Source organism: Mustela lutreola, chromosome 6 (assembly GCF_030435805.1).
Source record: "Mustela lutreola isolate mMusLut2 chromosome 6, mMusLut2.pri, whole genome shotgun sequence".
NCBI lineage: Eukaryota > Metazoa > Chordata > Mammalia > Carnivora > Mustelidae > Mustela > Mustela lutreola.
Genome location: NC_081295.1, coordinates 154936524 through 154958551, shown reverse-complemented (window position 1 = coordinate 154958551; position 22028 = coordinate 154936524). Strand labels below are relative to the sequence as shown.

At 49.7% G+C, this 22028-nt stretch overlaps 1 protein-coding gene across 4 annotated transcripts in view; it reads left to right on the top strand.

Annotated features, from left to right (window-relative positions):
* RIPOR2 (RHO family interacting cell polarization regulator 2) overlaps positions 1–22028 on the top strand; it is a 54579-nt gene that overhangs the window by 12821 nt on the left and 19730 nt on the right. For 2 of the 4 annotated variants that reach the window (XM_059179488.1, XM_059179485.1), the window contains 8 exons: positions 711–774; positions 8717–8760; positions 9917–10042; positions 10289–10437; positions 11674–11803; positions 15349–15987; positions 18764–18942; positions 21186–21357. In XM_059179488.1, coding sequence (XP_059035471.1) covers positions 711–774; positions 8717–8760; positions 9917–10042; positions 10289–10437; positions 11674–11803; positions 15349–15987; positions 18764–18942; positions 21186–21357 — 1503 coding nt within the window. The other 2 variants (XM_059179486.1, XM_059179489.1) reach the window with 2 other exon arrangements.

The following is a 22028-nucleotide window of genomic DNA, read 5'->3' as shown; positions in this document are numbered from 1 at the left end:
TTGTCTGGAACTTTTCCCCCGCATTACCATTTTGTAGAATCCAGACCACTTCTTGCAGAGTATCATGTTCTGGATTCATCGATTTATCATACAATTTGATGAGCTCATTGATGTAACCTTTGAATGCAACACAGCAAGTCTTCTGCTGTAGGAGATCCCAGGGTCAGAGACTTAAGAACCTTGATCTTCTCCCTTTAGGAGAAGACTACTTTCCTTCTTCCTTTTTTTTTTGGGGGGGGGGGATTTTTATTTAGTTCTTTGAGAGAGCGAGATCACAAGCAGTGGGGGAAAGGCAGAGGGAGAGGAAGAAGCAAGCTTCCCACTGAGCAGAGAGCCTGACGTGGGGCTCAGTCCCAGGACCCGGGATCATGATCTGAGCTGAAGGCAGATGCTTTACCGACTGAGCCACCCAGGTGCCCCCAGACTGCTTTTTTTCTTATCTAACATCCCGTCCTCATCACTGTGCATGGAAATAAGTGAATTGGTTCCTTTGTGCTCTGAATTTCCAGTACACCAGAAGGCTGGCGTAGACTCGGGGTGGGAGGGGACATTTGGTCTGGGGCTGGGGTAGCTCCCTGCAAACAGGTCAGTGCCCCCTGGTGTTCAAGACCTCCAGCCTTAGTTGTCTGTTGGCTGCTCGAATGTCACGGGCTTTGAGCTGTTGGTGACCAAAGTCTTGCGCTGATGCCAGTTTTCTGTTCTCGTCACAGAATATGTGCACCATCGAAGCAGAGCTGGAGAATCTACTGGGGGAGTTCTCCATCAAGATGAAAGGTACCCTGTGTCTCCCCCGCCCCTTCAGACAGTGAGGCACCATCTCCACAGACAGAGCTCCCTGGAGTTTGAGGGCACTCACTATTTTTATTTTTCTTGCAAAGCCACCCATGCTCAGCCCTCCCCATTTGTGAATGTGTTGATGTTCTAGAACCTTCTAGTCCGAGACTTGCCTACACCCTTAAATCTTTATTATGGCACAGCCTCAAGCGTACACAGAAGAGAATGTTAACAATGAACCCCATATCACCTAGACTGAATAATTAGTAGGATTTTGCCACATTGACTTCATCTGTTTTTCCATTTGATGATATATAACCCAGATATGTGAGTCTGCCTGGGTGTATTTAAAATCCCTTAAAGAACAGGGACTTCTTACATAAATAACCACAACAATATTATCGCATGTTAGTAAAATGAATACAGCTCTGTTATTAATCCACTCCATTACCCAGTTTCCCCAGCTGCCTCAGAAATGCTTTGTACAATTAGTTTGTTCACGCTGGGATCCAAATAAGGTCCGTGTGTCATGCTTGGTCATGGGGTGTCTCTTGGGCTTCCTTTCATCTAAGCAGACCCTTCCCGTTTTCGTCCTACCGTTGAAACTGCTGCTGTACAGAATATCCCACGTTCTCCCTTTGTCTTTTGGCTTCTTTGTGGTGTTTCAGTTGTTCCTTCCTGCTCGTGTTTTCTGCAAACTACCCACCCATTACTGAAGGGTATTTATTTTTAGTGTAAAACCCACAGAGGACTGCGTTTTCTTCCTTTGCCCAGTGTGTTTCCGGCGTTTGCTCTGGAAAGCTCTGACCTCGACGTGTAGATTGGTTGTTGATCTCTTTACCGTGGCGTGTTTGGAACAAAGAAGGCCCACCAGGCCTGGGAAACGGAGCGTGGCCCAGTGTTGCGGGCAGGGCTCTCCGATCAGCCACAGCCCCCTTTGTCTTGAGTTTGGGCCCATTAACTGTGGTAAAGAGGGCTGGGGCGCAGGCGCTCTGGTCCTCACGTTCCTGCAGCACCTTGATCCCTGGGTTGTTGCTAATGGAGACTTAATCACCCTCTCCATGACTTTTTGCAATTAAGGGAATAGATAAGGGGCACTTTTTTTTTTTTAAGTGCTCAACAGGAGAGCTTCGTTTTCTATTTTTCAAATGAGTCAGCAGGGCGCTGTTTCTGTCAAGTGCTGGGCACCCCCATGAGAATGTGAGAGCCACTCTGAAGGAGTTACTTCTGGAATAACAATGACCTTGGCCTTCAGCTTCCCCAGGGGCTGCATTCTTCCCTAGAGCAGACCTGAGTGTGAATTGGGTCCCACGGAAGTTCTCCGTTTATCATTTTCTCCTTTACTGTCTTCGTGTTGGGTCCTCACCTGAGCTGCAGGTTCCAAAACCACTCAGGCTCTGTTGCGGACTCAGCAAGTCAGGATGATTTCATTAGCGGGATGGTTCTGGAAAATAACTGCCTTTAATCAGTGTTTAGCAGAAAGCACGTTCCTCTTGTGTCCACCGACACTTGGCACCATCCATGCAGCCCGATGGGTCTCACAGCTGAGAGAGACTCAGGTCACACACATCTTCTGGTGGTGAACACAGGGAGGACCAGATTTCCCTGATTTCTGTTATCCAGTGCACTCATTTTTGGCGGGGTGATCATTTCCCCCTGGGTGTTAAATGACTTGTCCCAGAAGTCACATAGCAAGTTGGAGTCAAACTTGAGACTGAATTCCAGGGCTCTGGCTTCTAGAACATTCCCAGGCTCAATCTCCTATAAGGAAGGAGGTTCAAAGAGCCAAACTAGAAACTGTTGCTCAAAGCATGGTCTCTTCTGTAGGAAGGTCATCTCCAGTCCAGCCCACAGGCAGCATGGTGGTCAGGGAGACAATGGTGCTGGGGGCCCGCCATCCCTGAGGGACCTGGGCACCAGCTCTATCACAGCCCTGTGTCCTAAAGGGTTGTCCTGGTGACAGAACCTCCCATTTGCTGAGCTCTTCCATCTCTGCCTTTCCCTGTTCCCGCTCTCCTGCCTGGTCTGCTTCCCTCGCTTCCATCTAGGCCCTTGGTTTCCCCCAAGGGGACTCTAGGCCTGAAAGATACTGTCCTTTTTCATTACACATTACTCTCCCTTTGCACTTCCCTAATCTAACATGAAAACTCAGAAATGACAACCAGGAAGCCTGTCAGAGGGAACGCCTCCGTGGAAATCTTCCTCTCTCTCAGTAAAGAGAAGCCTCCTCAGGCTGCCAAGAAATCTACATCTTCGCAATCAGCTACTTTCTTATCTGTGATTCCTTCTGGTAGAACATAACCACCCCCCAACGGGCAGACTAATGTCCCCGGAGGAGATTTCATAATATTGTCAGACCTGGTAACCCAACTTCCTCCCACCACACCCTTCCACACTTCCCTTTCTGCCACACCCAACACAAAGAAAACAACCCTTTTGGTTTTGTGTGAATGTGTGGCCTCCTGGGGTGTGGGTAGGTTGATGATAAAAACAACAGATGGGTTACAGAGCTCCTGCTCTCGGCCCAGCACAAGGTTGCATCCCCATGAGTGGCCCCTGGCTTTGAGTTCCACACAGTCCACTGGAGAAAAATGGATGTAGGAACCAGTGCATTCTAATTCGGTAGAACGAATGACCCCTTGGACCAGTGGGGTGGCTGGCTTGTCTCCGCAGCCTCCAGCAGGGCAGGGACAAGGAGAAGGGCGCCACTCACCTATCTTGAGGGAGGGAAGCAAGAAGGAAGGAGGAACTCCCCACTCTAACATTTGATTTACAGCGAGAGGGACTGTTCTGGGCAGGTGAATAGCAATGGGATGGTGTTCACCAAAGAGGGGAAAACATGTTGACAAATGGCTGGTGGACGGGCCAGGTGGGAGCCCATTCTAGAAGAAGAGCTATGGCCGTCCATGGGCACTGGATCTTAATGTGCCTTGAATGTCAGGCTAACGAGGGAGACTCTGCTTAGCCGGGACCTAGATGAAAAGTGGTCTCTCAAGGAAAACTACCTCTCCCAGCTCTTGCTTCATTCCAGTGACGTTCCAGGCAGTGGGTATCTCCAAGCCTGTGTCTGCCTCTCCAGCTTTCAGGGCAGGGCATACCTTGACAGAGGGAAGAACTACCCATGAGCTCGTAAATCTGCACTATTGATACCTGGTCAATAAATCAGGAAGGCCTGGAACAGAACTCCTGTCTGTTCAGCTGCTTGACTCCTTTTCTTAGAGCAGAAAGTGTGACTTCCTTACCTCGATCACTCTCCATCCGCTGTGGAACTGTTAATATTATCGCGAATACCCAGCCATCCTTTTCTGTGTGTATATGCTGTCAGCATGCGTGATCTGCTCTATCTTTAGAAAGGAAGGTCTTCATAGAACTGGCAAAAATGGGGAGCATTCTTCCGGCAGAAAAGTCTCTGAGCACAGGAAGGAAAGGTGTAGCATCTGGGCCTTCCAAACAAGGCCAGAGAAGAGCCGTTTTCTCAGTAATGGGTGTTTACAGTACAACAGGCAAAAAGGTGCAGAAAGACGGATCATAGAAACAAAAGCCCCCCCCCACCCCCGCCAGATGCTTACCCCCACGATGGTCTACAGAGTGACCATAATGAAAGCTCTCCAGACAGTGCAATAGGAATCACAAAACTGCTGAGAAAACATGAATCTTCCCCCAGCGGTGAAAATCCCAGCAGGCCACTGACCAGGTTTGAAAGACATCAAGCTGCAACTGGAATTGCCCCACCGTGGGTTTCAATTCTGCAAGCAGCGTGGTGATTGGCTTACACAAGCCGCTAGAACCTGAGGAAGCAGAGCCCCAGACCTGCTTCGGCCTGGCTGGTGCTGGTTTGCAACCTTAAGCCAGTAATCAGCACCGTGGGTGATACTGCTACGAACAATTTCAACAGGTTTTGCTTCAATAACCTGGGCTTATAAGCTCGAAACCCATCACTACCAAGTACCTTTCTCTCATTTGGATAAACTCAGATATGAAATTTCTGGTCATTTTGAAAGGGGGGGTGGAAACCCTTGAAAGCATTTTTCCCCCATACATACCTTGACCCACACGAATACCTGGTCGGTTTCTTTTTTTTGTTTGGTTTTTTTGTTTGTTTTTTTAACCAGGCTTCTGTTGTAATTGCAAGGTAAACTGGCAAAGGATAAAACCTGAACTTATTTGCAGAGGTTTTATATTATTTTATTTTATGAAGACTTGCTCATTTATTTGAGAGAGAAAGAGAGAACACCCCAGTTCTAGTGGGGGGAGGGACAGAGAGAATCCTCAAGCAGAGTCCCCGCTGAGCCCTGAGCCCTACTCGGGGCTGGATCTCAGGACCCTGAGATCATGACCTGAGCAGAAACCAGACAGAGTTGGATGCTCAACCAACTTAGCCACCCAGGCGTCCCTCTGCAGAAATTTTAAAGGGCATTTTGGGTCTTAGAATTGGCGTGTCTCACCAGTTCCTATTTGTGGAAACCCATCAATTGTGCTTTTTTTCTGATGTATTAAAAAAATTAAATCCTCCAGAAAATAATTAGTGAACATTGACTTTTTAAGTTCCGCTCATATTTTAGGAAATCTGTTCAAGTGGCTTCTTGTGTTCTAGTTGTCAGGCCCGTTCGCGGAACTGGCTCCAAAGTGGTGGGGAGGCAGAACCAGCTGGTGAGGTGCTGCCATCTACTGACAGATGGTGGTAACAGCAGGTGCTTTCTTAAGCCTCCCTGGACCTCGTCTATGATCTTTTAACCCTGAGTGTCCTTGAGATGGGCAGAAAGCAGAACCCTCCATTCCCGTCTCACACAGAAGGCAAAATGCCTGGTGTCATACCATCCACATTATCTTTCCATGGGTAAAAGCATGTTTAACCTACTATAAAAACAACCAAGAAGGGGCGCCTGGGTGGCTCAGTGGGTTAAGCCGCTGCCTTCGGCTCAGGTCATGATCCCAGAGTCCTGGGATCGAGTCCCGCATCCGGCTCTCTGCTCAGCAGGGAGCCTGCTTCCCTCCCTCTCTCTCTCTCTGCCTGCCTCTCTGTCTACTTGTAATCTCTGTCTGTCAAATAAACAAATTAAAAAAATTTAAAAAAAAAAAAAAACAACCAAGAACTGAAAGGTCATAAATGGCCTCTTGAGACTGAACCACCAAGGGATCCGTGGGTCGAACGGACATCCTGCGTGTGAAGGAACATGAGTCCCAGGGCTGGTCTTGTACCCGCTATTTCCTCTCTGGCCACCTCTATCAAAAGGGAGGGACTGTTCTTCTCGAGTCTATTTTAAAATTTTTAAATGGTACCTTCTCATTTTTTAAAATACAGGCAAGTAGACCAAAAATGTTAAATTCATAATATAGTCACCCCACCAGTGCTAAACTTTGTAAAAATTGTCGTGAATACCCAAATAAGCTTTCCTCTGCATATATGCTGTTTGTCAGCCAACATACATGATCTTTTGTCTTTTCTCTTATAAAATAAATGCATGATACTTTAAAAAGCCCCATAAAAATCACTATATAATGTCAAAACTGTAACTTGCTTCACAATCCCATCTTATCAGAGATAATTATTTTTATCACTTTGATATATTTTTCTAGAATTTTTTCCTAAGGATATGTTTTTATGTAGTGGAGGTCATCCTCTACATAGCTTTTATATTTTGCCTTTTTGCTTTTTTTTTTTAACTTAATATTACTTTATAAACATTATCTTATTAAAGATATCTAAACACCTGTACTGAAATTTTTTACTTGAAGAGTGGTCGACACACAATGTCACATTAGCTTTAGGCATACAGCATAGTGATTTGACAGGTTTATATGCTGTGCTCTGCTGGGTGTGAGTAGCTCCCATCTGCCCCTATACCACACTATGACAATGCCATCGACTGTGTTCCCAATGATGGACTCTTCATTCCCACGACTTATTTACTCTGTAACTGGAAGTCTGTACCTCCCACTCCCCTTCGCCCATTTGGCCCAACCCTCCACTGCCTTCCCTCTGACAACCATCAGCTTGTCCTCTGTTATCTATGGGTCTGCTTCTGCTTTTTGTTTACTTGTTTTGGTTTTTAGATTCCACATATAAATGAAATCATGCGGTATTTGTCTTTCTCAGCCTGGCTTATTTCACATAGCATTATAGTCTCTCGCTCCATCCATGTTCTCACAAGTGGCAAGATCGCATCCTTTTTTATGGCTGAGTAATATTCTGGTGTATATAAACATTTGTACTGAATTCTTAACTGGAATTCTTTATTGTATATATATTTTTTTAATTAGCAAGAAAGTACTAGAGAGTTTGCCCATTTTTATTCAATTTGTCTCATTCCTTGATGACAGTGTTGTCTTCGTCTCCCTATTCGGGTAAAGGACTTTGCTTTGTGATTGGCACAGAACCAAAGCCAGGATTACTGATGAGCTTCTGTTAACAAGTATAGTCCCTTCCATTTGCCGTGTACGTCCGATGTGCGGACCTTCCTCCCGATAACCTTACTCGTGCTTGACACACAGTAGGCACTCCGGAAATACTGCTGAGTAAATACAGGCCACTCACTCCACCCACCCGTATCCTCTCCCCTGTGCCTTCTTCGTGCGCCAGTGGGGATACTCTTCCGTTCACATGCCACCTTCCTCCATTTAACGACCCTATGTTAAAGGAGATAGAATTTCTTGTTTAATTATATAAGTAACACGTTGTTACAAAAATTCAGAATATAGGAAAAAAAACCTCCTTTTACTGTCTCTTCATTGCTGTTCCCCTCTCTGATGTGTATCATTTGCTGTCTTTTCATACTGATAACCTCTTCTAAGTGAACTGTATCTAGCACATGCTCGATGAGTAGTATTATCCCGCTGCCCAATATATAATCGTTACTGTGTATTGTCTTCACAGTCATTGCCGTCCATTGTCTTTACAAACAGTCCTGTGAGGTGGACACGGCTCCCCTCCTTTGAGAGGGGAAGAAAGTGGAGTTCACATCTGGAGGGTACTTGCTGGTAGAGAAAAAAGAAATCTGCTTCAGCGTTAACTGCTCTGCTGTCTCTTGTCCTTGTCTGTTTCATCCCCCAAACTGCATTTTGTTCTGTTTTCTGGGTATCCGTGAAGTCTCTTTAATTTGCAGATCGTTACCCCAGGACACAGACCCTCCCATACATGGAGTCTCCATAAATATCTACAGAAAGAAAAAAAAACGACTGATGAAACCCAGAGTCCTTGGGTTGTCGCACGGCACTGCTGTGACGTGCTGTGTTCTTGCTGGCACAGCCAATAAGGGGCTGCATCTCAGACTGGCAAGGACGAACCAGTGGTGCGATGGTACCATCGGAGGGAAGCCCCATCTCCACGCGGGGAGTCTGGGTTGTTGTCCTTTGGTTGGTTGGCTTTTGTTTTCTGAATCACTGGCTTTGTGTAGACGGTAACCCATTTCAAGTGGTTTCATAATACGCTAGATGGGGGCATCATTATGCCGGATAAATAGGAAAAGGAAAACACGGGAATGAGTGAATTGGAGAGAGGCAGGGGTACGGGGTCTCTTCGCCCAAATGAGAGACACTTATCAGAAATCACGAATCTTGGGACAGAAAGAAAAACAAGAGAGCTGTTTATGTTCATGAGAGCATTTTGGGTAAATAAAGGCACGTATCTTTCTGGCCCTCATTCTCTGATCCTGAAACACGGGTGGACCCTCAGCTGACCAAGGATACACACAGAGTTCTAGCCCGGTCCACCAGCCTTCTTTGCCCCGGAAAGCAGCGTCTTTGATGGATCCAATCAGGAATGTTCTCCCGGGCTGGGGTAGATGGAATTCCCAGCGTCGCAGCGCCCTCTGGTGCTCCCCCAAAGCTATTGCATGAGCTTTCGCAAAGTCCTGACACTCCGGGTTTTTTTAACTGTGCTAGTGTGGGTTTGCGAAGAGGGGAGATCTGTTCTGCGCCCCATATCCCAATGCTTGCTTTACAGGTCTGGCTGGTTTTGCCCGCCTCTGTCCTGGAGATCAGTATGAGGTAAGTGTCCTGTCGGTCTGCGGGTTGGAATCGAGGATTTGAGGGACAAGAGTCAGGTGGTCATTATTTTGCTTCTTAAATTCCCCCCCCCTTTTTTTTTTTCTTTTACGTTTGTTTATTTTGAAAAAAAAATTAAGCCAGTGAGAAAATTTGGAGATGGAGACCCTCATGTAGTCTTCACCCAGATAGCAATTTCTACCATTTTGCCGCACTGGTGTTATTACTACTGCGATGATTGTTGTTATTTTGCTGAAACATTCTAGACTGATTCCCAGACATGGAGACCTTTCACCCGAAATGATTTTCCTAAAAACAGAAGGACACGCTGTCCTATCAGCACTGTGCAGTTGTCCATGCGACCAACTCAGCGATGGCCCTTAGCTACGGCTGCTTGTTATGCCTTTATACAATCGGTCTCGTCTTTTCCCTGGTGTCCCAATGATAGCTCTCTTTTCTCCCGCTGCAAGAGCCATCCCAGATCCCGAGTGCTTTTAAATATCGTGGGATGAAGAAGCTAGTGTCTAGACCTTTCTTTATAAAGATATACTCCAGAAAGTATAAAAGCCTTTCATCTTTTCCCCCTTCAGAAGGGAACTTCCCCTAATTATTTCATCTAACTGTTGCCTCCAAAACCCACCATGATCGTCTTTGGGGAGGGCAGGGGAGGGGGATCTTCCTGTCGGAGCTAGGAGAGCGGGAGACCCTCTCTCGGGACTGTCTCGCTCTGTCTTCATCCAGGAGGAGGGGTCTTACTTCTTGCTTCTGGCTGCTAAGTAGGTTTAGCTGATGGTTTCTCCTCCCTATCACCGAGCTGGGGAGTTCAGTGACTGTTGTCATAGACTTATGGGGGGAATGAACTGGCCATGATGACCGCGGTGACGCGGAAGGACACAGTGTGATGACCCTTTACTACAGGAGGCCCTCCATGCCCTCTTGGAGGGGAACAGACCTTCCCCCCCCGCCCTTGAAAGCCTCCTCTCTGCCCCCTGCCTGCTCCACCCCCCAGGCCCCAGGACATTTGGAAGAACCCAGCAGAGGGGGGTGGCCGGAGGAGGAGGGAGAAGGGCAGCTGCCTTATTTCCCTGCTTTTTTATCTTGGTGCTGGGGTGGGGGAGGGGGGCGAGGGCCGTGGGAACTGAGGTGTGGTTTTCTGCAGATTTTCATGAAGTACGGCCGGCAGAGGTGGAAACTGAAAGGCAAGATAGAAGCCAATGGCAAGCAGAGCTGGGACGGGGAGGAGGTGGTGTTCCTGCCCCTGATCGTTGGATTCATCTCCATCAAGGTTCAGTATTGTCTCCGCCGTCCCCCGTCTTCCCACTGCTTGGCTGGGTAGCCCACAGGTGGGGATTTGTGTTCGTGACTTCTGCCCACTGCCCCCGACCCCCACCTCATAGACCCCTCTCTGCACCCCGAGTCCGTGGCGAAGACCACTGCTGTCTCACAGAGCGGGCTGTGAAGAACACGGGGAAGCGTGCCTGGCCTTTCTCCTGGGCTCCCTGTAAGGCCTTCCCACTCCTTCTCCCACCAGGTCACAGAACTCAAAGGGCTCGCCACGCACCTCCTGGTCGGCAGCGTGACGTGTGAGACCAAAGAGCTGTTTGCCGCCCGACCTCAGGTGGTGGCCGTTGACATCAACGACCTCGGCACCATCAAACTGAGCCTGGAGATCACTTGGTAGTAAGTGGCCCTTTTCCGTGGGGTCCTGTTAGAAATACACGCCTCAGGGTCAGGCTGTTCCAAGGGTGGCCCTTGGACAGTCAGAGTCCCCAGGGAGCTCGTCGCAGAAGGAGACTTGGGTCCAACCAAGACCTGTGTCAGAACCTCGGAGGGGACACGGATGTGTCCCCTGGCTTGCCATGTGACGGTTGTGCACCGTCGTCTCCATAAGTCAGAGAAGCTTCTGTCTTACCACTGTTCTCTTCTACTTCTACTACTTGTCTCAAGTAAGCTAATTTGGGAGGAAAATAACTGTCCAGGAGAAGATATTTCACCCTCAGAAAGATCCCAATTCTCACTATAGGGTTTTCGCTGCCTGTCCCACTTCAGCTCTACCCCATATGCTGCTCAGGGAAACTTCTCAATATCCTTCATGCTCTCCCGCAACAGAACATTTCCAAAGGGCAAGAGATACCTCTTGTCAGAGCAGCGAACTTAAAGGTGGTTTTCTGAGGTCGCCTCACGAGAAAGGTCATGTGTTATTTAAACACGGGTTGCTCTCAAAGTTTGCTACAACGCCCCTGGTGGATTACCACGTAAGCATGACCTGCTGAGTGCGGGTGTTCAGGGTCCCCTTTCCAACATGGGGGCGAACCACGGAAGCAGCAGACCCCCTGCCGTCTTGTCACTGGAACACTCTCCCGCGCGTTCCGTGTTCCGCCCAGCCTTCCCTCCTTGTAGTTCATGTCACTGATCTATGGAATGCAAAGTCGTTCTTGCTGGATGGACCAGACGCACGATGGTAAATGTCGTCACGTCGGGCAGGACAGACTGTCCTGCTCCCATCAAGCAGGAGTCTCTGTGTCCGCTGAGACGAGAGGGGGTCTGTGTTTTCTTTAGAACAGTGATCTGTTGCTCTCTTGTACTGTTAACGCGTCTGTTCCTGCAAAGCCAGAGACATTTTATAGACTTCAACGTCATGTGTTGGGCAAGCATTAATATGTTTGCATTTCTAACATGAACGGAGAAACAGATTCTCCTAGATAAGTCGCCCTTAGAGCTACGATGCTGATCTGTGGTCCCTTGCGTGGGTCTGGGTGTCGTGCTCTGCTCCACTTTCTGTTATCGCGGCTCGTTTTCAGTTCCCTGCACCCGCTGGTTTGCACTGACTTTGGCGTAACGAGGAGCCTTCTCAGCCCACAGTCTGGCTGGGGGGGCTGGAATGGGCACACGTTCACGGGACTCCTTGTGTTGCAGCCCATTCGACGTGGAGGACATGACGGCGTCCTCAGGTGCTGGGAACAAAGCGGCAGCCCTCCAGAGGAGGATGTCCATGTACAGCCAGGGCACCCCGGAGACCCCCACTCTGAAGGATCACTCCTTTTTCGTAAGTTCCCTGTGGCTTCTGGAGGAGGATGTGAAACCCCAGGATGTGAAACACCTGACGTCTGGTGTCACGGGTTCTCGATAACTCCTAGCAATGCTCATCTCAGAGCTCCCCCTAATCAAGCAGAGACTAAGAAAAGCACATTCCAAGAGGCCCTGGGCCATTTGCACGCAGACAAACACCACCTCCTGTCTGCCCTCTCCCCAGCCTCCCCCGCCCCCCAGGGCTTTGATAATGTGCAGACTTTCCCGGAGAGTCTCTGAGGTCAGCCTTTTAGGTAACGGGTGTCAGTAAGGGTCTCCTTGCGGTCATCAGAAATGCTTGCTAGAATGCTCACGAAACACGGTGCCCGTTGTCTCCCGCTAACTCCGCTAACTCCGCTGTCTCGCTTTGACTTCCGAAGAGGTGGCTGCATCCCTCGGCGGCCAAGCCGCGGCGGCTGTGTGTGTTGAGTGCCTTGCAGGACACTTTCTTTGCCAAGCTGCACCGCAGCCGCTCTTTCAGCGACCTGCCCTCCCTCAGGCTGAGACCCAAGGCCGAGCTAGAGTTTTCCGTGAGTGTGGGTGGCCTGCCCGCCGTGCAGTGCTCGCCTCGGGGGCTCGGGGCGCGTTTGCTTCCGTGTGTCTCTTCTTTCCTCTGTCTCGCTTGCGGGGCAGTGGTCACAGCTGTCCTGTTCCTGGGGCGCAAAGCGTGTTCCTGCATGCACCTCTGTCACAGACCCGGCGTGGCCCTCTCGTCCCTGAGCCCTGCTTTTGTGCCGTGATTTTCTCCGCGGTGGCGAAGATATCCATGGTAACAAGATCATCGTCTTTGAAAAATGCAGTTACCCCCCCACCATCGGAGAAGGTGTCTGTTCCCAGATTAAGCGAGCTTATCGCTGGGGACAGTCTCAGTTTTAGACCTGGCGTGCGAGGGAGTCAGAAGCCTTCGCACCCACTTTCCTAGAGCTACTTTTATTTAAAGATGGTCTTCGCCTTAGTTTGTGGTCGTGTGGGTTAATTTTTCTCTGCATTAGTAAAAGAAGCTCTTTCATTTGTAGTCAGGAATAAAGCGGGGGACCTACGGTTCCTGTGTCATGCGTCCTGTCCCAAGAGAAATCACACATGAACATACGGACGTGGAAGGGTCTGCTCTTGACAGACATAGAAAAGTTACCTATGGGGAAAAATAAGAGTAGTCTTTGAACGTCCAGAAAGGAAAGGACTAAAAAGTTTTCTAGTGAACGATGATAATCATTGCTTCTAATTCGGTGAATTACAAGACACAGATGAGAAGGGCCAGGCTAACCTAGTGGAGTTTCCAAGGCAAATAGGAACATTCTAGAAGGAAGAAGTGCATGAACACATGGGCCAAAAATGGACATATAGCAGATGCTGTTGTATACACAGCTATCGATATAATGTATATGTTCATGCTCACGTACTGTAAGTTCTGGAGGGAGTTGGTAGGGGTTTTAATAGCATAATTTAAAGGAGAGCGAGTTTTGAAAAACCTCCACGGCTTCTTGGAGCCTTTTGGATAAAGGCAGAGCCCTCAGAGCGGCTGTACCTGTCCGGCCTTCAGCAAGCTTGCCTCGCCTGCCTTTGCCCGTTCTTGGTCCCCTACTGCAGCCCCCAGAGCCCCAAGCACCCTCCAGCTGCACCTCCCCCTTCTTGAGCTCCCGTCGGTGCACAGCCACTGCTCCTCTGGAAGACACTTCCTCCTGCTCGCCTAAACCTCCCCATCCTGCGGGGCTGAGCTCCAGGACCACCTGTTTCCCGGTTGGCAGCCATCCCCGTGTCGGGGTCCTGCCTCGCGATGCCACGTCTCGTTAGAGCTCACTCCCTTGTCCTGTCGTGTGCCCATTCGTGGGCGGGTCCCCTTGGCGCCCCGGAAGTCCCCTTGACCAGAGCGTCTCAGCTCAGTCTGACTCCTGACGCTGGCCACTCACACAGGTGCACGTCGGGTTTAGGTAAATGGCTGGCGAGGACTTCGGGATTTGAATAAGAGCCCGACTGAGCGGTCCCCCTGCCTTCACCGAGCCTCCCTGCACCCCGGGTGGCCAGGGCTGTGCTTTGAAGATGAGATGAGATGGGCAGGACCACCTAGAGGGCCCAGAGCTAATGGGAGATGCTCCAGAAGTTCCCCCTGTCTCTCCCCCCGAGGTGGAGGGTGCGGGGAGCAGACAGAGGGCACCGAACTAAACAATCTCTGGGGCCCTTGGAGCCCCACCTGGTCCTCGACAGCTACTGAGAAGTTTCTAGAACTTCCACTCTCAGGCCCGCCCCCCAGAACTCTGAGCAGCACCCTTCGGGGGTGGGGGGTGGTCACAGAAGAAAGCATTCTCTAGAGACGACCCTGAGCCTACAGAGGTTACCTGAGTGTCCCAAGGACACGTCCCTTCACTCATCCCCGTGGTTAAAATGAATTGCCCTCCAGCCAGATGAGAATGTAAAGTTAGGGTTGAACTAACTGCACGGGCTAGGATCTGGGGGTCCCCAGTCCAGCAGTGGTGGGGGGACCAGGAGGACTGCCGGGGAGGACAAGGAGCTTTTGTCTTTCTGTCTACTCCATTTCACTACCAGGAACATTTTTGTTTCCTGGGCTTATTCCCAGCAATATTGTGATTTTTCCTTGCTTCCCACAGAATTCAAATAGACATGCACTTGGTACTTAATCATTTACCTAAAAGATCAGTCCAGAGCCCAAGAGAAATGATCCATTTCCAAGGAGCTGATCTCCAATCACTAGAAAACTTTTCCCACAGAGCAGCTCTTGGCCCTGAGACACGGCACAGGCCACAGCGTAGGGAGCGATGACTTGGAAATCATTTTGATGCCTGCATAAACAAATGATCTTGATTACCTGGGTATTTGTAACCTCTCTCCCTTCCGAGTTCTGCTTCATGAATCACAGAGTGTACTTGACCCAGCCTGGGTCGGCTTGACAAGAGGACGTTGTATTTCTAGATGCGGCTCTGGGAGAGCTTTAAGTTTATTCATCTTTTTCTCCCATATTTACGGAGGCTTTGCAACTATGTTTCTGGTCTTCGGTTATTTGTGGCACGGTGACTAAATTAATAGAACATTTTCAAGGGCTTGGGAGTTGTGGGTAGAGGGTCTTTTAAAATAATTTATGAGAACTGAAGCAGAACAAAGCATCACATCTTTTGAGTGAACTAGCATGAGTGTTGGAACGTCTTTTAAGATAAATGCCAAAAAATAAAATTGTAGTGTTCATAACCTTGGCTGCCAAATACTGTGAGATTCTGGATTTTAGGAAATAGGCTCTGTTCCCTCCCCTCCCCCCAATCTTTTCTTCTGAAAACTGTTGAACCTAGGAATAGAATAATGAACTTTCACCGAGACTCAACACCAGAAATGGTTTGTAAAGGCTTTTCTTTCGCCTCACACACACACGCGCACAGACCGAATCAACAGCTAACATGTTAGGATTATGAAAGCGCTGGTTGTGTATTTTAATTGCCTGGCATCTTGTCTGGAAAGAAATCCCACCCAGCATATCGCTTGTATTTAAAATAATAACAAGATGCCTTTTATCCACAGTCTAATCTACCTGATGACGTCTTTGACCACGGAAAGGCAGCTGAGGAGAAAACGCCCCTGTCTCTCAGCTTCAGTGACCTGCCCAACGGGGACTGTGCCCACACCCCCCACGCAGCCGGCCCTCTGTCCACCGCAGGCTCAGCAAACCCAGAAATTACCATCACCCCTGCAGAGCGGAACCACAGCAGCCTGGCCTCCCGGAACGAGGGCTCGGGTGACTCCAGCTCAGCATCTTCTAGAAACTCCTCCAGAGAAGGCCAAGAGCCACAGCCACATGTGGAGGGGGACACAGACGGGCCCGGGACCCCCCTGTTCCTGGAGAAGGACATGGCAGAGGCCCTCTTACAGGAGTCTGATGAGGCCTCCGAGCTCAAGCCTGTGGAGCTGGACACGTTTGAAGGAAACCTCACGAAGCAGCTGGTCAAGAGGCTGACCTCGGCGGAGGTGCCGGGGGCCACGGAGAGGCTGGCCCTGGAGGGCTCCGTCAGTGGAGAATCCGAAGGCTGTCGCTCCTTCCTGGATGGAAGCCTAGAGGATGCATTTAGCGGGCTTTTCCTTGCCTTGGAGCCTCACAAGGAGCAGTACAAAGAGTTTCAGGACCTGAACCAAGAAGTCATGCACTTGGATGACATCCTAAAAGTAAGTACCATTTTAGGGAAATCAGATTAGGTGCGAAGAGAGGCGTCTGAAGCCAGCTTTCTCTCGGAAGTAGTGTGTCTTGGTGTTTTATCCCCCTGCATCACAGAACTGAGGGACGGTCGTCATCTGAATGGCCCCGACTTTGAAACACCAGTTCGTTTTTATTTCCCTCACACAGATGAGTTTCCCCCGAGTTGGTTAGGAGTTCAGTCTCCAGCATGCGGAAGGTCTGAACCCCTCCAGCCCCGGGGTTAGTCACCGCAGTCCCAGAAGGGAGCTGGAGGCACTTTGGGATCATAATCTCCCTGAGATGCTACCGGAGAGAGTCCCTTTCTGACTGAAGTCAAGAGTGAGGCAACTGTGATGTGGGAGCCACGGGCCCGCACCTCCCCTCTCCCACCCCCACGCCCCTCACCCCTCCTCTCCCTGCACCCCTCGCCCTGCCTTCCCCTGCACCCCACCTCCCCCTGCACCGCCCCTTCTCCAGTCTGGTCTGGTCCCAACCAGTGAGTCGGGACTTGCAAGTCATCATCTCCTGTGCTCTAGAAACCAGGGACCCCCCCCCCATGCCACCACCACCAGAGCTCGCTCTCTCTCAGCCTCACCCCTGCTCAGACAGCTCAGGGTAGAGCGGGTGGCAGAGGAGAGCGAGAGGGATGATCCCCTCAGGCAGGAGGCCCCAGGAAGGAGGCTGCTGTTGTCGCACCAGAATGTCTGTGTTGCCACCGGGCATAAACTTTCTAAAACACTGCCCAGGAAGACAGAACCTGAGTTTTGTCCCAAATCCCACGGCCACCTCCTGTGCTCTCAGCTTTGCCACTCTGGCCTTGCTATACGGAAGGCGAACTGACTCCTTTTTCCACAAAAGAGCAGTTCTTTGGGGACCTGACCTATCAACCAGACCAGACTGGAGAAGGGGCGGTGCAGGGGGCTGGCTGAGATTCCGCCCACAGAAGGCTGTCTCATCCCCTTGTGCGAGTGTCTGTAAAGCGTGGTCTTCTCAGTGGCACGTGGGAGCACATTTCCAAGGCTTTTCGGACTGTCTTATCCCTCTCGATGGTGCTCACGACCTCGGAGGGGGCTTGCCCCCAGGGCAGGTGAGACTTCCTGCCCTGACTCTCCAGGTCCTCCAGCACTCAGGACAGACCAAGAAGCAGGCCAGGGCGCTCTGCCTCTGCTTTCTGGAAAACACTTCTCCGAAGCCCCAGCTCAGGACTCCTGCATAGAGGCTGCTTGTCTAACACTCCAGTGAAAACATCTTCTGCCACCTCAATAGACCCTGGTCTGCAGAGTTGACCAGCTTCGCTTAGTGGGCAAAAGGTGTGAAATTTAAAGACACAACTGACCCCCACCTCCAGCAGAAGCCTTAGAGAAGCGAGTGGGGAGAGCAGCTCCCATCTGCAGGCATCTAGCTGACTAAGATAGCGGCGTCTGCCAGCGAACCTTGAGCAAGCCGTCTGTGAGTCATAACAGCCTGGGGGTCACAGATTTCCTTCCAGAGTATTATCTCCATCTGCTGTTGTTCCAAAATGATCCTGCCTTGAAAATCCTTAAGTGTTGGGCCATCCCTTTGTTAGGATCAATGTTTAAATGCATCCGTAGTGGGTGAGGTTAAGTTGGGCAGATAGCTGGTTAAGAAAGAAGAACCTAGAAGTAAGTTGCATCTGGACTGGCACCCTCTCTCTCTCTCTCTCTCTGAGATGGAAAACAGCATTTGAGTTTAGACCTGGGGCAAGTGGCTGTGGATCCAGCCAGAATCGAAGCATCCGCTAGACAAAGCTTTCTCTTTTTCCCCCTTCACGTTCCTAGGATGCTAAGCCTCTTGAGGATCAGAGACTAAGTGATGCAGCCTCGGGGACGGAGATCAATGAGGGTGAATGAAACAACTCTGATTTAAAGACCGAAAGACGGTTTCCCCCGTGCTTTTGTGCCATCTTGAGTCTCAGAGACAGACCCCTGCAAGGCGCTGCCTGCCTTGTGTTACGAAGTCAGCAAGGAGAGCCACCTCACTGGAAGGAGGCCTTTGGTTCTTGTGCCTTGCAGGACCGGTCCTCTTCAATCCACCCCAGCGTCCGTCCTCTTGAATACTTTGGGACGATGTCTTTCCGTCTCTGTGCCCATAGCAACTGGCCTTATTCTGTTTGTCCTGCTTCTGTCTGTGTTTGGCGATACAGAATCCTCCAGCCCCAGAATGGGTTCCTTGGGCAGCCAGCTTCTGTCTCGGGACCGCGCAGACATGGCCGTGTAATGTTACGGATCGGTTATATTTGGCCTTGACGCCATGGCTCTTCAGACTCGTCTGCTGGTTGTGTTTCCTTTGGGGTTCAGCTCCAGGCAGAGGGAGGGCTAGAGCAGTTCTGTCTCCCAGGGCTCTCTGGGCTATCACAGTCCCTCAACTTCCCATTATAAAACCAGGCAGAAACAGAAGGAATCCTAGAAAGCGCCCCAGTGTGCTCATCTCCCGCTTCCACGGTGTCAGCTCAGAGCCGGTCTTGTTTTTTCTGTCCTTCTTGCTGCTTCTTTCTCGCCAGATGATTCTGGAACAAATCCCAGATGCTGTGTCATTTTAATCTATCGTTGTACTTTTTTTTTTTTTAATATGAAGAGTTTAAATGCATTTTTTTTTTTTTTTTACGCCAACCACAACAAAAAATAAAAGCTTGAAAAAAAAAAAAAAAAAACCCAGAAAGTGTCGCATCTCAAGTTGAATGCTGCGTGTGGTGTTTTCTGCCTCTGGCTATGTTGATCTTCTCCCTGATGCCTTCTGCCTTTGCAGTGCAAGCCGGCCGGAGGCCGCAGCCGGTCTTCCAGTTTAAGTCTTACAGTCGAAAGTGCTTTAGAAAGCTTTGATTTCCTGAACACCTCTGATTTTGACGAGGAGGACGGGGAAGAGGTTTGTAATGTTGGCGGAGGCGCGGACTCGGTATTTTCGGACACCGAGACCGAGAAAAATAGGTAAGTGTAAAGTTCGTGTGTGCTGGCACCTCTAAGGTCTGGAGAGTGGTTCTCTGTCACTGTCCGTCGCCCCCCAGGCCCCTCCCAGGAGGAGAGAACTTCCCCCGGGAACGGCCATTGACCTTCAGCTCCCTTTTACTCTCCAGGACGATGTTTCGTATCATTCACCTCTTTTGTGCTGTTCAAGGACAACTGAATCGCTTTTCTTCCTCATAAACGAAAGGGACGTGTTTGTGTGTATACACGTATGTCCCGGACGGTTCGGGGCCTGCTACCTGACCCCAGTGTAATTAATTCCACATTAACTAGATATGCTGTGTTTCCGGAGGAGTCCTACTGGATGACCCTTTTGTACTGGGTTCTCCTCCATCTGGGTCCTATTTCTAATGTCTTCATTATATCAGTCTCTGCCTTTTCCCACCCCTTTATCTCTTGCTCCCTTTGACAAAGTAGTTCCAGATCAAGATTATTGGTGCACATATCAAAGCCAGGTTTCAGCCCCGGCACATATTTCCCTTAGCATGAGGGATGACCGACTGGTGGCTGAGACCTGATTGCATCTTCTCGGACAGGCAGGGGTGAGCGGGAGGGGGCGATGAAGGTGAAATCGTGTTTTCTTGGACAGCCAGAACTTGTGTTTGGAGCTAGAGTCTGGGGTCCATTCTGTGACTTCAGCGGAAACAAAGCAAACACAGTCGAGCCTACCCACCTTCATTAACTGCCGGGGGAGAAAAGATGCACACACATACTTCCCCAGAGGAACGCGTGGATTCTCACCATCTTTACTGCTGATGTGTTATGCAAACAGGTTTTCCAGCTATGAGGAACTCCACTGTCTCATCTTCACAAACCTCCCTAGGTGATGTTATAATAACATTTTTGAGGGCTTTCTTATCCCTGGAGGGGTCGTTCTTTCAAAATCAGGAAACAAAAAAGTGAGAAACAGATTTATCCATTGAGCAAGCCAAGGGCCTGGCCAACAAAATTTATTCAATGACTGGAAGGCTGCTGTTATATTCCTACATTCTGTGCTGAGATTTTTCTAGCCTGACTGAACTTGTGAAGTGCTTCTAAACCAAAAATCCGTCTACTCATTAGCTTAAGCTGTTACATGGTAGGTCAAAGTCAGACCTCAGTCTAAACTTCCATTTTTGCTGCGGTCAGAATCATTTCAACAACAAAACCATCACGGGTTTTGTACATTTTGTAGACCACTGATATTAAATTGTCTAAACTGATTGACTTTATGTCATCAGCGGGATTAGGTGAAATTGTGGAAATTGTGTGTGTGTGTGTGTGTGTGTGTGTTTTAAATATGTGCTGATGGCCGGGACACAAGCAGAGTGCTTTCCCCTTGGAGGTGAAAGTTAATTGGAGGAAAATGTTCAAGGCCTCTAAGCTCAGGTGCATGATTTTTCTAAATCCCAGGTGCTGGGCAGGGGGTTTTGTGAACCCAGAAACCACTAGCTGCCCGGTTGCCGCCGGCTGTATAAAAGGACACGGTGGTGAATATCTGTGCCAGTCAGCCCTCCCATGTGTGAAATGAGACAGCTACTCCCTCTTTCCCACACAGATTAATTTTCAGAACAAAATTAGATAATAGAGGCAACAGATTTTATTTGTAAGTCTAAGTGCCCGTCACGATACAACTTGAGACAGCTCCACGGCGAGGCTGAAACCAGGCATGAGAGGCAGAACCCCAGCCCCGCCTGGGAAGATTCAGATGCCCCCTTGTAGCCTTTGTCTGGGGCAAAACGTCATGTCTCCTGCTGGCAACTTTCTCCTTTTCTTCAAGGAGCAATTGATCTGAGGCCAAGAAAAAGCCTTGACTTTACTTCTTAATGGTCTTGCTCTTGGGGCGACCACAAATACAGAGGACAGTTTAATCCCAGAAAATCTGGCAATTTCCCATCCACAGAGCAAGCAAGTATAACAAGCACAAAAACGAGAGCCCGTCTCAAAGACTCCTTGGTGTGCTGGCTTTACAAAGGGCTCATTGTGCTGGGGCAACAACCAGAGAACTCTGGGAGCAATCTGTTTGCTCGATCTTTTAACAAGGCACATGGGCTGACCAGGCTGAACCAAGAAGCAGCTTTGGAAAGGTAGCTCGGCTTCTCGAGGCGGGCTTAGCGAAAGCCTCCCATTCAATGGGTGCCAGAGGGGGCCTTTCTTGAGTTTTGTTGAGGTGACCCGGGGTTTCCATGCCAAAAGAAACTAACATCTCGCTCCCCTTCCTGCTCCAGGACCTACAGAGCCACACACCCTGAAGCCAGGGGGCACCTTAGCGAAGCACTGACAGAGGACACAGGGGTCGGGACTAGTGTGGCGGGAAGCCCTCTGCCGCTGACCACGGGGAATGAAAGCCTGGACATCACCATCGTCAGGCACCTTCAGTACTGCACCCAGCTCGTTCAGGTAGGACTGCTGACCGCGTGCCTCAGAGCCCAGGCCGTGGACGCACCAAGGTGGGCTTCCTTTTTCAGTTACGCCAGAGAAATGAAAATTCAGGAATAAGAGAACCGTCTTCCTTTGAGTTGGGGCAACTCAAACATTCTCATGGGCATGGCCATCCTCCCTGAGCCCTGGGTTTTTTTATCATAAAACCCAGCTCTCCACACGTTATTCTTTTTTTTAAGATTTTATTTATTTGAGAGACGGAGAAAGAGCAGGGGGAGCGGCAGAGGGAGAGGGAGAAGCAGGCTCCCTGCTGAGCAGAGAGCCCGATGTGGGGCTCGATCCCAGGACCCGGAGATCATGACCTGAGCCGAAGACAGACCTTAACTGAGTGAGCCACCCAGGCACTCCCTTAGCTCTCCACACTTTAAGAGGTCCTAGGTTAGTTCTTGATGTCAAATCATTTGATAAAAGAGAAGAGTCATGTGACTAAGGAAAAATTTTTGTGTTCTGCCAGCTATAAATGAATGGACTTTGAAAGTGAGAGTTACTGAGCGTCCTTTGGTGTGTACTTGTGTCCTGACTTGGCTTTCTACCCCCCGGACAGCTAAAGGCAAATTGCCGCAGCATATAACCCCAGCTTTCCAGATCTGGAATAAAGACTTACCAGCGACGAGAAAGAACACTTTCAC